The following is a 15,671-nucleotide window of genomic DNA, read 5'->3' as shown; positions in this document are numbered from 1 at the left end:
TCCTGGACCTGATGGAGTACGTCTGTACTCATAAAGAAACACATCGGCGGCTTGCTGAGCCCCCTTCTTTTTTTATTTCGTTCGTCACTTTCGAACGGCATATTTCCTTCTAACTGGAAGATTGCACACATATTTCCGGTGCACAAAAAAGGAAGCAAGCGCAACGTTGACAATTACAGAGGGATTACGTCGCTATGTGCCGTGTCGAAGCTTTTCGAACTCGTTATCATGAAACCACTTCTGTCGCACTGCAAGCAACATCTTTGTCCTGATCAACACGGGTTTACTGCCGGTCGTTCCACCGCCATCAATTTGCTCTGTTTGACATCGTTTATAACCGACAGCATGGTAGAACGATCACAAACGGATGTTATTTACACCGATCTGTCCGCCGCATTTGACAAGCTGAACCATACTATTGCGATCGCTAAGCTTGAAAGGCTCGGCGTCTGTGGCAGTCTCTCTAGTTGGTTCAAAACTTATTTAACCGGTCGCCTGTTGAAGGTGGCGATAGGAGACTGCAGATCTGGCAGCTTTTATGCTACGTCTGGCATACCCCAAGGTAGTCACCTGGGGCCATTGATCTTCTTAATCTATTTTAATGACGTTCATTCGGCCATCAGAAGTCCTCGGCTATCATATGCTGATGATCTCAAAATGTTTCTTAAGATCCACTCCATTGCCAACTGTGGGTTTTTGCAACAACAGCTTGATCACTTTGCCGATAGGTGTTTCCTGAACCGTATGGTAGTTAACCCAAAGAAGTGTTCCATTATAACGTTTTCAAGGAAAAGACGGCCGATAATATTTGACTACTGCCTGCTGGGAACTACAATCGATCGTGTGAACCAAGTAAAGGATCTCGGGGTGATTCTGGATTCAAAGCTGACATTCAAGCCGCATGTTTCGTACATTGTCGACAAGGCATCCAGAACATTGGGATTCATCTTCAGGATTGCAAAGAACTTCACATACGTCTACTGCTTAAAGTCCCTATATTGCTCGCTCGTGCGTTCCACTTTGGAATACTGTTCTGCGGTCTAGAGCCCCGCTTACGACAACGGCTCCGAAAGGATTGAGTCCGTACAGCACCGTTTTCTTCGGTTTGCACTTCGGAAACTGCCATGGAGAAACCCGTTCCAACTGCCAAGCTACGAGAGTCGATGCCAGCTGATTGATCTAGAGAGCTACTTCGCACCAGAAGGGACGTCTGCAGAGCTCTTACGGTTGCAGACACGCTACAAGGACGGATAGATTGTGCCTTCATCCTGGAAAAAAATGATTTACACGCCCAGTCACGATCACTCCGGAACAATGTTATGCTACGCTTGCCATTACGAAGAACTAACTACGGAATGCATGGGGCGATCATCGGTATCCAGCGCGTCTTCAACAGGATTGCCCTACTGTTTGACTTCCACCTCACCCGTGAATCGCTTCGTCAAAGATTTTCGGAGTTTTTTGCTGGTAGAAGCGGATAACGACAACGATTATATGTTAAATGTGTTTTTTTTTAATTGCCTGACAAAGATTATGATTATGTTTGAGACTGTGACCAGGGTTGGGAAAAAATCTGAAACTCACTCTACAGTAGCCAAACAAAGCCAATCACAGTCAGCGAAGCCAGTGAAACTCACGCCCATCGCTGCTGTAAGCAAATGCCTTGAAAATTGCAAAACACCCGTTGCTAAGGGCAACCCGAAATTACTGTAGAAAAATGTTCTATTTCCCGCTGCATTTCCCGCATTTAGAGCCTTCAATGACACTCATGATTTAGAAAATTCGTGCACGCAACAGAGGCTACTTGATGAGATTCACGTTTTTGAACTACTGTACTGGGAGAGCCACGTGATTTTCGCGAAAAGTCAAGCCTACTACTATTACCATTCCCAGCACAGTCTGTGACCAAGATTATGTTCGTGATTGAGTTTTTTTTTTTAATTTGTATTGCTGTCCTTAGTTTTAACAATATCATTGGGGCTATGAAGCCTGTTGATAAATTTAATAAATACATACAGGCTTAGACTGCCGAGAATACGTAAATTCCCCTAATAGTCATTCGAATCGAACTACTCGAATACCTCCCATTATCTTCCAAATATTGAAATTCCTAGAAAAAAAACTGCAAGAACTTTATGGAAGAATTCCTGGAAGAGCTCTTTATAGATTTCTAGGAATAACACCTGTAGGATTTTTTACCATTTCCTGAGACAAACCGTTGATGAATTCATGATGGAATTCATATAAAATTCATTGAGAAAACAGGAAAATCAGCGTTAAGAATTTAAGGATTTAAGGAATCTTTGCAGGGTACTTGGTAAATCCCTTAAAAAAAACTATAAAATGAACCATTGAGGATCTTCTTCTGTCACACATTCGCAAGAATTTCATCAGAAATGTATACGGAATATTAACGTAGATTAATCCAGAAAAATAGAAAGGAATTCTTAATTTATTGAATCTAAATTTATAAATCACATTATGTTTGTCTTATGAGTAACATAGATCTGTGAAACATTTTTTTTTTTGTTTGAGTTCAAGAAGCTGATCCAGCCTATAATTCATTATCATGAATTCACACTTTTTATTGATCAACTTAAAAATAACGTCCAAGTCACTAAAAAGGCTAAAACGTGACTCGCTACCAGCCCTGCGCATGCCATATATGGTCGAATCGTCCAAAACAGAGTGATTCGCCCATATCAATGCTAGTCAGAACGTGCCCATTAGTTCGGAGTATTGTTACCTACAAAAAACTCAAAAATGATCCCCATAAAGGCCGCTCTCATCGACCTGAGTGGAACGCTTCACGTCGAAGATCAACCTACCGATGGTGCTGTAGAAGCTCTTAAAAGGTACACCTATAACAATTAAGCATTGATAAGGAACTAACTGACCTAATTGGTAGACTGCGACAACTGGGAGTTTCGGTGAAATTCGTAACGAACACAACGAAGGAAAGCGTTTCATCTCTATACGCTCGGCTGGTCAAGATTGGATTCCAGCTGGAACAAACCGAGATCTACAGTTCGCTGACGGCCGCCTCTCGCTTTGTGCAAAGTAACAACCTCAATCCGTATTACATCCTAACAGACGACGCGAGGAAAGATTTCCCTGCAAACGACTCCGCCAATGAATACGACTCGGTTGTGGTCGGATTGGCCCCTGAACGATTCTCGTACGAGTACCTTAATGAGGCCTTCAGGATTTTGCACAACAGCAAGGGGACAGCTCGGCTGGTGGCCATTCACGAAGGAAAGTTTTACAAAACGAAGGACGGGATTAGCCTAGGTCCTGGATGTTTCGTGAAGGGCTTGGAATACAGCACCGGGTTGAAAAGTGAGTGCATTGGAAAGCCGAATGCTTACTTCTTTCGTTCAGCTATGCCGGATGGGTTGAAACCAGAGGAGTGTGTAATGATCGGCGATGACCCGAACGATGACTGCCTAGGAGCCATGGCAATAGGAATGAGAGGATTCCTAGTGGAAACGGGGAAATTTCAACACGAGTTGTACGATAAGGATGCTCTTCCGAAAGTTAGTGGAATCTTCAAAAACTTTAGTGCCGTTGTAGAATGTATAAGTAAAACGTTAAATTAATAAAGGGTCGCCCTAAGTAGAAGACGTAGTTATACTTTGGATTTATGTTGATGCTTCAGCCTATGTGTTTAGATTATGCTTATTTACCAGAAGAATATTTCTCAGGTAGATATTGCTTTACTGGTTTAAAGAAAAAGGAAGTTTCAAAAATTTGTCATACCAAAACAAAACGTGATTTTTTGAAAAAAATAAAATAAAATAAAGATAATGCTGTTGAAAATTGTAATTGTAATTGCTCAATCCACACCCTGGCAGACAATTATCCGCCCATCTAGACACGGGCTGGGTGAGGACCTACCAAGCCTCCCCCGTTAACATGTCCTATACCGTTTAGCACACCGGGATCTTCCACAAGCAGGCGCCGGAATTAAAGCGGTCCCACAAGCTTCAGATACATTGAATAGATATAGTCCCTCTGGCACTAAACCGAATGGCGCCCTCCGCTTCACCACTAGTACTGCTTCCCCACACGCCAAGCACAATATCGAAAGTAGCGCGTTGTATAGCAAATACAGTACACCACCTCCGACACTATGCCAAATGTACAGGAAAAACAGCACCAGTAAGAAAGCGGAAGGCGCACCACTCGGTTCAGTGCCAGAAGGACTATAAGTATAACGAAGAAGAAATGAAAAGATAGTAGAGTTGGTTCGGTTATTTGATTGCTGAAACGAAAAAAACAGAAAAAACAGAAACAAAGTGTTAACATTAAAACGGGGTTTTATAATTGATAAATGTATCGATAGTTTCTCATCTGTTACGTTTCCTTATCGTAGCGCTGTCGATTTTTTCATCTCCAGGGTGTTCGTCTCCGCTCGAGCAATGAGGACCATGATGAAATGAGAATATAAAAATGTGAGCATTAGTGTTGATCTAGTAATAGATTAATTTAAACTGCTTTTCATGTGCTAAGTAACTTGTAAACTCCTACTCAATTACGTTTTGTTGGCCTACACGTTTTATTTAGACACAATTTTTATTTAGAAAACTATTTGGATCCGAGATTTTAGGTGCAGATTGAGCATGTTTGATAAAACAAGCATCCTGTTTTCAGTTAAAGAATGTTCAAGAAGTTGATGATTCTGTTATTTATACTGGCTACATACAAGAATTCACTATTGATGTAATATATGGATATTGAAAGTTCCAACGCGCGATTATAATACTTCAGTTTTCGTGCTGTTGTATTGGTGTAAGTAGTGGGAAACCAATCAGTTTGGTGATTCTAACGGTAACAAATAGCAAGACGAAAGGAAAGTTGATAATCTATCATTATTATGATTTCAGTCCTAATTTCATGATCCGTTTAATAAATTCCGCGTATGATTCGGCAATTTTAACAATTTATACATGTGTATTCGAAGAAAACAGACTACGAGCATTTATTACCTGTTGCAAGGTTCCTAAGTGATCAGAAATTTATCATTTTCTACAGCCTAATTTAATGATACCTACATTGGGTTGTAACAAAAATTTGATCTTGGGATGTTGATTTGCCTCCTAATCATAGTTTCGACAATAGTCACATGCTTACTATCCCTTATGGCAGTGTTGTTGATTCTATTGTCTATCGCTCATCAGTTTCGCGCCACCCGGCAGGGACTTGGTCCTATGTACCCAATACTCTGCTGTGTCTTAACTTCACGCAATACATTCTGTAGATGTGTGATACAGTTTGCGGAATATTATGATTTATCACTTCGTTCAGATGGAAAATTCTGTTATGGTACAATATTCACATATCAGATAACTCCCACCTGGAACGATGTAATACATCGGAGACATGTAGATTCAGATGTATGTATACGATCTATGCCTAGTTCGGCTCTGATCGACAGGCAATCAGTGTATTCAGTTTTTCAACTAGCTTGAAGCGATGAACGTTTCAAGACAAGCTCTCCACTATATCTGCTAGCAATCACCGGTCGTCGATAGACATTTCGGTTCTTTTCTGCTAAAGATAGATCCGATTGTATGCCAAAGACTATGGCTCATGCTTTTCAATACAGCTGGAAAAACAAGAACTACACCCAGCACCAAATAGTACGTAACTATGAGGCGGACCGGAAGGTTTGATGAGCAATCCCCACCATCCTCAAATTGCCGTATTGTCAATTATTCGTAATAAATCAATTGTTGTATGCTGCTATGAGATGAATTAAGAAATTATAGCAAGTATGTGGTAAACACATTAGGGAATATTACACAATTAACTCTTTAAAACACATTTGTTGGCTCTGGAAAGGGCCGATTGAATTGTTGAATTTGCGTAACACGGACACATTTTGACGGCGCACTGGTTGCGTCCTCCTCGCCCGATGAGATTTGCGGTGCGGATGACGATGTGCGCTTCAACAAGCGGCTTTGGTCGATTTTCTTCAGCCATCTCGAACAAATTTGGGAATATTACACAATCAACTCTTTAAAACACATTTGTTGGCTCTGAAAAGGGCCGATTGAATTGTTGAATTTGCGTAACACGGACACATTTTGACGGCGCACTGGTTTCAATCCTCCTCGCCCGATGAGATTTGCGATGCGCATGACGATGTGCGCTTCAACAAGCGGCTTTGGTCGATTTTCTTCAGCCATCTCGTACAACAGCTTGCTTCTGGTAGCGAGGAGCTGGTATCAGGTATCAGAAGGCCGGCTCCAAAGGCACGTTCCCCACCAGTTGGGAGATTTGTGCCATCGCCATATTTGAGCCTATTTCATCATCTACCCGATGGGAGAGGAAAGGGAAGGGAAAGATGGGAGGAAATAGGAGTGGGGTCCCTTGAAGAGGGAAGATCGCATAAGCGAAATGAGAGCATGTAGCTCCATACCACAATGGATTCGAACAGCGCCCTAAAAAGGGCACTGCAAAACGCATGAGCGTAAAGAGAGCCTATAGCTCATTACCACAGCGGGTTAAGAATAACAGGATGTCCTGAAGATTCAGGCTTCTGTATTCAGTTTCACTTAATAAGTGTTTACCAAGTAATTGGAATCGCATTTGCGCAAAAACTGGACAGTTACATATCAGGTGATACGAAGTTCCATAATCGGAGTCACAACTATCACACACAAATGAGTCAGCACGCTGAATATTTGCCATGTGATAGTTGAGTCGGCAGTGGCCTGTCAACGCTCTGACCAAGAGACTGCAATTCTGCTTTGACAGATTTGTTAAATACTTCGCCACCTTTGGAGATGGCTCAGTAATATACAATTTTGTTTGACGACACGACTCCAAACTATTCCAATATTGCTTGTGCTGAGTTGCCGCCCAAGAGTCTATCTGAAGTTTCACCCAGCACTTCGAAATTGGAATAGCCGGCTCAGGGCCAATGAAGTCATGCGATGCTCCATCGCGAGCTAGCTCATCAGCCAATTCATTTCCAGCGATGGAAGAATGGCCAGGTACCCATACAAGGTTTACAGAGTTGACTGAATTCAGTTCCTCAATTTGAGTTCGACATGCGATAACAAGCTTCGACCTTGAGTTGGCCGAAGCGAGAGCTTTTATAGCAGCCTGACTATCTGAACAGAAGTATATGACTTTACCCATTACGCGCTGTTGAAGTGCTGATTGCACTCCACACATAAGAGCAAATATTTCCGCCTGAAAAACGGTGCAGTTTCTACCAAGTGAGTAAAACTGATTCAGCCTTAGCTCACGAGAATATACTCCTGCACCAGCTCTACCTTCAAGAAGGGAGCCATCAGTGTAACATACTATATTGTTTGATATACTTCTTTCCAAATAGCCAGACGTCCACTCTTCCCGTGAAGGGAATTGTGTGATAAATGTCCTGTAAGGAAAGTTACAAGCAATTGTGAGATCACTTGGAGCAAGGACAATTTTGTCCCAATTCACCAAAAGTGGAAACAACGAAGTGTGTGTAGATCTACGATTCACTGGATTTTTCTCCAGTAGATCCAGTACCCATAAACGGTAAGAGCAAGAAAGTGCTTCTTGTTTAAGATATATGTGTAGTGGCGCAACGTCGAAAAGGGCCTCGAGCGCTGCTGTGGGAGTTGTAGAGAACGCACCAGACATCGCCATCAAGCACATCCTTTGGAGATGGCCCAATTTTGATTGGATTGTTCTCACTTCGCCCTTTTGCCACCACACAAGACATCCATATGCCAATATTGGTCGAACAACTGTTATGTAAATCCATTTGATATATTTGGGTTTGAGGCCCCAAGTCTTACCAAAGGTTCGCCGGCATTGACCGAAGGCCATACAAGCTTTTTTGACTCTGAAATCAATGTGAGCTGTCCATAAAAGTTTGGAATCTAGAATGACTCCGACATACTTTACTTGATCAGTCACATTAATCTCAGTGCCAAAAAGACGTAAAGGTCGAATTCCATCGCGGTTTCGTCTTTCCGTAAAAAGAACAATAGATGTTTTATTCGGGTTAACCGAAAGGCCATATTGGCGACACCAACTCTCGACTACCTGAAGAGCACTTTGCATCAGGTCGAATAGGGTGCTTATGCACATACCAACTATCAGAGCTAGATAGTCGTCGGCAAATCCATAAGTTGGAAAACCGCAATTATTGAGTTGCCTCAATAGCGTATCTGCTACGAGATTCCACAAAAGTGGTGACAAGACTCCCCCTTGGGGGCATCCGCAAACACTCAATTTTCGAATCGCTGCTTGACGCAATGTCGAGAAGAGATGTCGGTTTTTGAGCATTTGATGAATCCAATTGGTAATCATTGTAGGTAGCCCATGGTTTCGTGCGGCTTCCAATATGGCATCGAAAGACACGTTATCAAAGGCACCCTCAATATCCAAGAAAACACCCAAGCACGATTGCTTCTGAGCGAATGCTTTCTCGATATCGTATACAACTTTGTGTAAAAGAGTCACAGTGGACTTTCCAGATTGGTAAGCATGTTGATTCACATGAAGAGGCATGTTTGCCAAATAAACATCACGGATGTGATGATCGATAATGCGTTCCAGACATTTCAGAAGAAAAGAGGTCAGACTGATTGGTCTAAAACTCTTCGCTTCCTCATACGACGCACGTCCTCCTTTTGGGATAAACTTTACAGTAATATCACGCCAGGATTTGGGAATGTACCCGGTAGCAAAACTGCTTACAAGTAGCTGTTTCAAAACATGTTTGATAAACTCAAATCCCTTTTGGAGCAGAACAGGATAAATCCCATCCGCTCCTGGAGATTTGAAAGGAGCAAAACTATTAAGTGCCCATTGAATCGATTCAGTAGTTACGATACTGCGAGCCGAGGCCAGAGACTCGTAACTACATGAAAAGACATTTGGTTCATCCGTAGATGCTATGTCCACACATCCGGGGAAGTGTGTATTGAATAAACATTCTAAAACTTCTTCATCGGAAGAAGTAAAGTCACCATTAGGTAAGCGAATTTCGTTCACTTGGAAATCCTTAGATTTTGCAAGAATTTTGTTCAACCGACTGACTTCACTCAAACTGGAAACATTAGTACAAAGGTTTTTCCAGCCGGATCGTTCAGCAGAACGAAGAGCCTTCTTGTAAGCCTTGCGAGCTGACTTGAACGACTCTGATCCAGCTGAACGGCGTCTGTTCCAACTCCTTCTACATTGTTTCCTGAGTCTAGTCAGATCGGAATTCCACCATGGGGTCCCTCTTGTAGTCTTTACAGACCGCAGAGGACATGCTTCTTCAAAAGCTTCCATAATGTAGGATGTTGTAGTATCAACAGCATCATCCAGATCACTTGGATTTTCAATGGACGGAGAATATCCATGAAATTTGGTCGCAACCAATTCAATGTAGAGTTCCCAGTTTGTTGACCGGGGATTCCTAAAACGCAAAGTCTGCGCAGTTACATTTGACTGTTCAAAGAAGATGTAGCGATGATCAGATAATGATTCCTCATCTGATACATGCCTCAAATTGATATCCGAGCTGCCCCAGATGATGTGATGAGCATTGGCATCACTACCCACAATCAGCGGAAGGCCTTTTGTTACGCAGTGTACGACAACTCGTTTGAAGTCATCCGTTGGGGATGGTTCATCATGTGGTAAATATACCGAACAATAGACGTATTTCCTGTTGAGGTCACCAACAGAAACATCGATTGTGACAGCACATACATCTCTGGTAGTTAACTCAGAAATGAGTGTAGCAACGATTGCTTTATTAACGAGCACGCATGCGCGGGGCATGGAGCGCGAGTTAGCCATTTCAAGCTTGCTAAAAGAAGCAAAAACTGGGTCCACAAGGTTACCTAGATAGAAGTTCCCTCTACGAAAGTAGGGTTCTTGAACTAGCGCCACTTGGGCTGCACCATTTTGCATGAGTCTGCAAAGATTGATCGTTGCTGTTCTTTTATGCTGAAGATTGATCTGAGCTAACCTAACCGTAGCCACTACCCAAACTAGGCAGGATTAAGCTTTTTGCAATCTCAGCACGAAAAAGACCAGCAACGAAAAAACCAGATCGGTATCTATTTAAAGTCGCCAAAGGCGAAAGAGCACAGAATACACTGTGTAAAACGCATAATGCGAATCCATATAGGTGATAATTTAAATTAAATGTCAACATATTCATAATCCCACCCTTATTAAGCCTCAGGATAGAGACTGAAGAAGGGCAGCCGATTATCTCGGAGAAACACAAGGTCACCTGCACCATTGCTCCGGGTAGCACAGGAAGGACTCAATACTGTGGAGGGCGCCCTGGTACCCCACAGGCTCCGTTTGCGGTTAGGTTTTATTTAGACCCCCCTAACCATTCATTCTTAGGCACGGTACGCATCACACCATAAATTAGGGGTCACCTGTGAGGTGGACTTTTACCATCGGAACAGGCAGTCCGTAGTGTTAATTCTTAGCCAGTTGAAACAACCGCTACCGACACTACGCGGCTATCTAGGCTGCTCGGGAAAAGGAGGTTAATATTGATGATTAACTCCTGACGTGCCCAAGCAAGCCCGTATAATGCTGTTGAAAAGTACTGATATTTGAATCATGTTTGAGAAATAACAAAAGTCCAAAAAAAGTCTTTCTACGCCAACAAATCTTAGTGGCGGACTTGCTTATGGTAGAAGCTTCTTTAAAAATATCCAAACAAACCTTACTTTTCTGTTTTATTGGCTACAACACTTGTTACCGACGATATCGGCAACAATAGAGGTCTTCTTAATTTGAGTTTTCAATAAATAATTGTATAAGTGTTCCCTTAGCTTATTAGTTAAAATAACTTATCATATGATATTAAATAAATAAAACTTATCCTATTCTTAGTGTTTGACCTAAAAAGGTTGTTAGTAAATAAAGAAATATATAAAAGAAAGCAATGTTAAGTTAAATTGAGAACCACTGCTATAGGCTAAAATTGGATTCAAACCCCAGTTAAAGAAATCATTGTACTCCCCTCGGTTTGAAATGTTTCAAAAACACAACAACCCTAAATCCTGTAAATGAGGAAGGGAGTGGAGCAACGGGAGGAATGGGAGGAGGAGGATGGAGATGGGGACTTGTAAAAGGAGAGTGGAGATCGATCGAGGGGAGCTCAAGCACTTAAGTCCGAGATCGGAAGCAGACAAGAAGTTAAGCGAAGGTTCCTCTGGAACAATAGAAGTGAGGTGCTAAGACCGATAGTTGAGTTCGTGGTGTGGAAGACTGTTTCGTGTGTAATTGCTGAGACCACGGACTCCAAAGAAACGGTGCTTTCATACATCACCAGGACCCCCACCCCCCCTTTCAGTGTTAACGGCCTGCAGAAGAAGGGCTGCAAACACGCTTCGGATCGTAATAGTTTTTCCCAGTGTATCCTCGTGTGTACGATACACATCCCTAAAGTGACCGCCTCAAACAAGCCGCGGGGCGGTGCGAAGATGACCAACGAAACGACATATTCGGCCGTCGGTGCGAAACCCAGTAAACTCTCCGCCGGCGAGCGATGCCGACGCCACTCAATCCGACGTCTCTCCAACGAAGTCTAGCACGTGTTGCAGCAGCTACGTCATCATCTCCTCCCTTCCTCCACCACCAAACACCATGACGCTGTGGGCCCCAACGAACAAAGAAATTGTAATTAACCCTTAAACACCAATAGAGCGCTGCATATGACGAGCCTAACCTCACTTATTTGACAGCTGCTGGTCCTGTTGCTTACGTTTAGGACTTAGTCGTTTTTTCCATCATTTTTTCATCTTCGCTTTTCTATCACCAGCATGCTTATGGTGACGATTTTTCACGGTAGGAAGATAGAATAATACGATCCGTGGGTATCTGCAGTGGATTTGTCCTCTCCTCGCAGCAAACTTTCACGAAATTAAGAATGATTCGAAAAAAGTACTAAGTCCAAACTGTAAACAACAGGACCAGTACCTGTCAAAATTGATGCGTAACGTCACAGTGCAGTGGAGTATAGATTTATTAGATCAAATTTGATTGGTTCCCTTAACTATTGTTTGCGAGAGATTATCCCTCTAATTAATTTGGCATTCCCTTAGTTCGTCCGATTGTTGGCAGGTAAGTGTGGGGTTTCTCAGTCCTCCCGGGTCTAAAGCCGACCCTGGGGTAACTTCCAAAGATAGCTGGCCGAGGCGTATGGACGTCGATACCCCAGGACGTGTGGATGTCCATGGGTTATTACACACTTTGGGCTCAAGAATCCATCATTCAATCATCAGCAATCAGCAGGAATGAGAAACCCGTTTTTTCGTTCAATTTCAATTAAATCCTCTTGAAAATCTATCATCACATTACTGCCGTGAATCGCAAGTCAGTCCCATCTGTAAAAAGTAGGCATTGAGAAAACTGCCCATACTCGCAAAACAGTCCCATATTATATGGGATTTCCTATATAAATGGGACTGTTATGCGAGTATGGGCAGAAAATGGGCTGTGAAGTTTCCAAAATCGTTTTCCATATGAATATTCAAAAAAATCCAGAGGATTGGAATATGTTCAAATCATAATGAAACTTTCACAATTTGCTTTTCACTACGATATCTTTCTATAAAAAATATAAAGGTTATCAAAACACGGTTCATTTTTGTGTTACACGGTGCGGAAACCTGTAGTGGGACTGATATGCGGTTACTTTTCATTATGGGACAATTTGACTTGCTGTTTTATAACAAATTAGAGGTTCATGCAACCTACCTTAACCTCAGGGGCTGCCTACTCTGCCACTCGTGAGCAATTTACGTTGCGCCCGCGCCGCCGCTCCGCTCGCAGCGATGTCACCGCCGCCGGTGCACGAATGGGCGTCGGGTACGGGCACCGGGACGCGGTCTCAGCGACCACCACACACTAGGGGCACTCGCGGAAATTCTTAGCGCGAAACGTGGGTCACTCGCGTCACAGTTAAAGGGGCGGAGTTTTTGATGGTTTAACTACTTCGTTCGTTGATTTCGGAGTTAGTTTTATAATTCACGCGATCGTCGCACTATTCGAATCCTCTGAAGGATTATTGCACTCGGGGGACACAGTATACTCCCGGTTATCGACCGCACACCCGGTACTTTGTCACGGACACGATTTATAGCACTTCGGCTGATTTTTTGTGATCCGCACACCTTGCTAGCTGAATTTTAATTGCCCCAGCCATCGAGCTCGAGCTCCAACAAACCCCCAGCTATGGGCGTTTACTCTCCCACTCTCTCGCATTTCCTGCTAACCACGTATACCAACCATATCGTGGTTGTGGTAGCTGGTAGCCAGCGATGTTGGTAGCGCACGGCGTGTCGATGGGCGGATGTATTCTGAATAACTTTATATAATACAAGAAAGCTAACTCCTAAACATGCAAAACTAATACAATTATTTACAATTCTTTTTCGTTTACTTTAATGGGACATTGACAAATGTTACATTTCCCCCAAGGCACAATAAAAAAAAAGATTTCTTTTTTTTTTGGATCAACACAATAATCAAACGACATAATTATATCACAGACAAACAGACGTAACACTTAGAACAAATCTCGATCAAATTCATAGTCACGAGGACATGTACGCCCAATACTAAAATCGATGTGTTTGGCCGACGCGCCAAAAGATGGCGGTAGTGAGCAAACGTCAAACACGAACAAAAACGATGCGAGCGCTGCGGGTGGCGGATTGACCACCTACCATATTTTCGAATCAACCGTTAAAAAGGTAGTCGATGGACAACGATGGGAGTGTGACGTCTGTTTGTCTGTGATTATATATTAAAGAACCAAAATAAACAAACAGATAACAAAATAAAGATGGGTTTATCGAACTCCTCGAACATTCGTATCACTCTGCCTTTGGCAAGAGTGGTGCTGGTCGACTATTTATCTTCGTCCCACCTAAATAGATAAGTTACAGCAACCTCCAAGTACTGGCAATGGTGGAAAACTTTCCGCAAGTGGATCGAACTGCTCTTTTCTTCTATTACTGTCCCGTTCACAATAGAAACCTTAAACCATTCATAAGCCATACTCCCCTTGGTTTTGATCGTTCAGAAATTCCCCATCTTTTCATTCAAAAGACACATTAGGTTTTCCTCACGATCGGTTAGTGTTAGAATAGGAATAAAACTTATTTTTGTATCGGCCGGCCGTTAAAATTTTAATCTCCGTCTGATAAGACGGGAAAAAGATCTCCTATGCTTGTCTCTTATTCACCCTACTCCCACTGAGAGGTACAATAGACGTCACATATAAGGCTTGAACCACTCACAGCATGCAAAAGCTCTCAGTGCACTTGAGAGCGCAGCAGCAGTTGCTGAGTGACTCGGAGAGTGAGCTCACTTACTCTCTGGCTAAAGAATCTAATGTCGTTTTCGTTTTTAGGAACTGGGTCGGTGATCAACACATAAACAAACCAATGTCAAACAAATTGTAGTTCGGTCGAACCTGAATCGGGTTGGGGTTGAAACCGTGATTCAGAACGGGTTGCGCCAGTTCCAACCTAGGTTCAAAAACGAATTCGACATAAGTTTGGAAATAACAGGAAACAGTTTAGAAAGGAAATAGCTATTGGTTGCAAGCGTAACGGAAGGGATAATTTAAGGTTTGATGTGCTCTGCTGGCCATGTACCCAGATTCTTTCCTTCAAGATCCTCCAATTCGTAAGAACTAGATCCGTGTTTCGCAATCACTTTGCATGGTAGATACATGGGGGCCAGTTTGGCATTGTAATATTCCCCAGCATTTGATTGTTTGAAATTGCGTCGGTACATTTGCTGACCCACTTGAAAGTCGTCCGGCCTCACGCGTTTGCGCAAGTTGTAGCGCTGAGCGCCGGTTGCGTATGCTTTATTCAGATTCTTTTGGACGAGATCGTAGATTTCTCCACAAATATCGGATTGGTTGTCATGCTGATCATGGAGTGAGTACTCTTCTTTTCGGCGCATTCTCAGGTGGTCTTCTCCGCTCCGTGCGAACTCGTGCTTTCTCGTTACGAAGAACGGAGTGAATCCAGTTGCTGAGTGCATTGTGTTATCTCTCTGGTCTTTCCGGCAGTATGTTCGCACTGCGGCGTTGATGGACCGGTTGAGTCTTTCTACCGGATTTCCTTGGCTATGGTGGCGAGATGTGGTCCAATGCTTTATCCCGTGTTGTTCTAATAATGCCTTAAATTCCTTCGAAAGGAATGTTGACGCATTATCGGTCAACACGATTTCGGGTATAGAGTTTCTCAGAAACCATCCTTCCCGGAGAATCTTACAGAGGTTTCCGGCCTCGATCCTTCGCACTGGGTGAAGCTGACACCACTTGCTGAATAGATCCTGGATCACCAGTAGATGGATGTTTCCTGATTTGCTCTTGGGCAGCGGGCCTATGTAATCCAAGGCAATTATCTGCCAAGGATGGTCCGCTAGCTTCTGCTTGCCCATTTCTGGTATCGTTGGGACAGTCGCTGGTTTGCTTTCCTTACAAATGGCGCATTTTTGAATGCATTTCCGGACCTCGGACGCCATATGTGGCCAATAGTAACGAAGTTGTAGACGGTTCAGCATCTTCTCTACTCCTAGGTGAAAGCATCCCTCATGTTCTTGCTCAATTATACGCTGTCGGTTTCCAGGCGGCGGGATCATCTTCCACTCAAACCGTACATCGTAAGGTTCCTCAT

At 43.0% G+C, this 15,671-nt stretch overlaps 2 protein-coding genes across 2 annotated transcripts in view; one reads left to right on the top strand and one right to left on the bottom strand.

The window, feature by feature from the left end:
• LOC5569133 overlaps nucleotides 1-15,671 on the bottom strand; it is a 93,799-nt gene that overhangs the window by 54,456 nt on the left and 23,672 nt on the right. The window lies entirely within an intron of this gene.
• On the top strand, nucleotides 2,672-3,627 carry LOC5569494 (haloacid dehalogenase-like hydrolase domain-containing protein 2). The gene is made up of 2 exons (XM_001658529.2): nucleotides 2,672-2,855; nucleotides 2,909-3,627. Exons 1-2 carry the CDS (start codon nucleotides 2,764-2,766, stop codon nucleotides 3,597-3,599), a joined length of 783 nt encoding a protein of 260 aa, XP_001658579.2. The 5' UTR covers nucleotides 2,672-2,763; the 3' UTR covers nucleotides 3,600-3,627.

This window comes from Aedes aegypti, chromosome 3, assembly GCF_002204515.2.
Source record: "Aedes aegypti strain LVP_AGWG chromosome 3, AaegL5.0 Primary Assembly, whole genome shotgun sequence".
Classification (NCBI taxonomy): Eukaryota; Metazoa; Arthropoda; class Insecta; order Diptera; family Culicidae; genus Aedes; species Aedes aegypti.
The sequence above is the reverse complement of the archived record's forward strand: the minus strand, read 5'-3'. Positions and strand labels throughout refer to the sequence as shown.

Bases quoted from the DNA above. Each gene is read 5' to 3' on its own strand.
- LOC5569494 (XM_001658529.2), top strand. From the start codon at position 2,764: ATGATCCCCATAAAGGCCGCTCTCATCGACCTGAGTGGAACGCTTCAC. The intron at 2,856-2,908 runs GTACACCTATAA...CCTAATTGGTAG, and splicing joins GCTGTAGAAGCTCTTAAAAG to ACTGCGACAACTGGGAGTTT.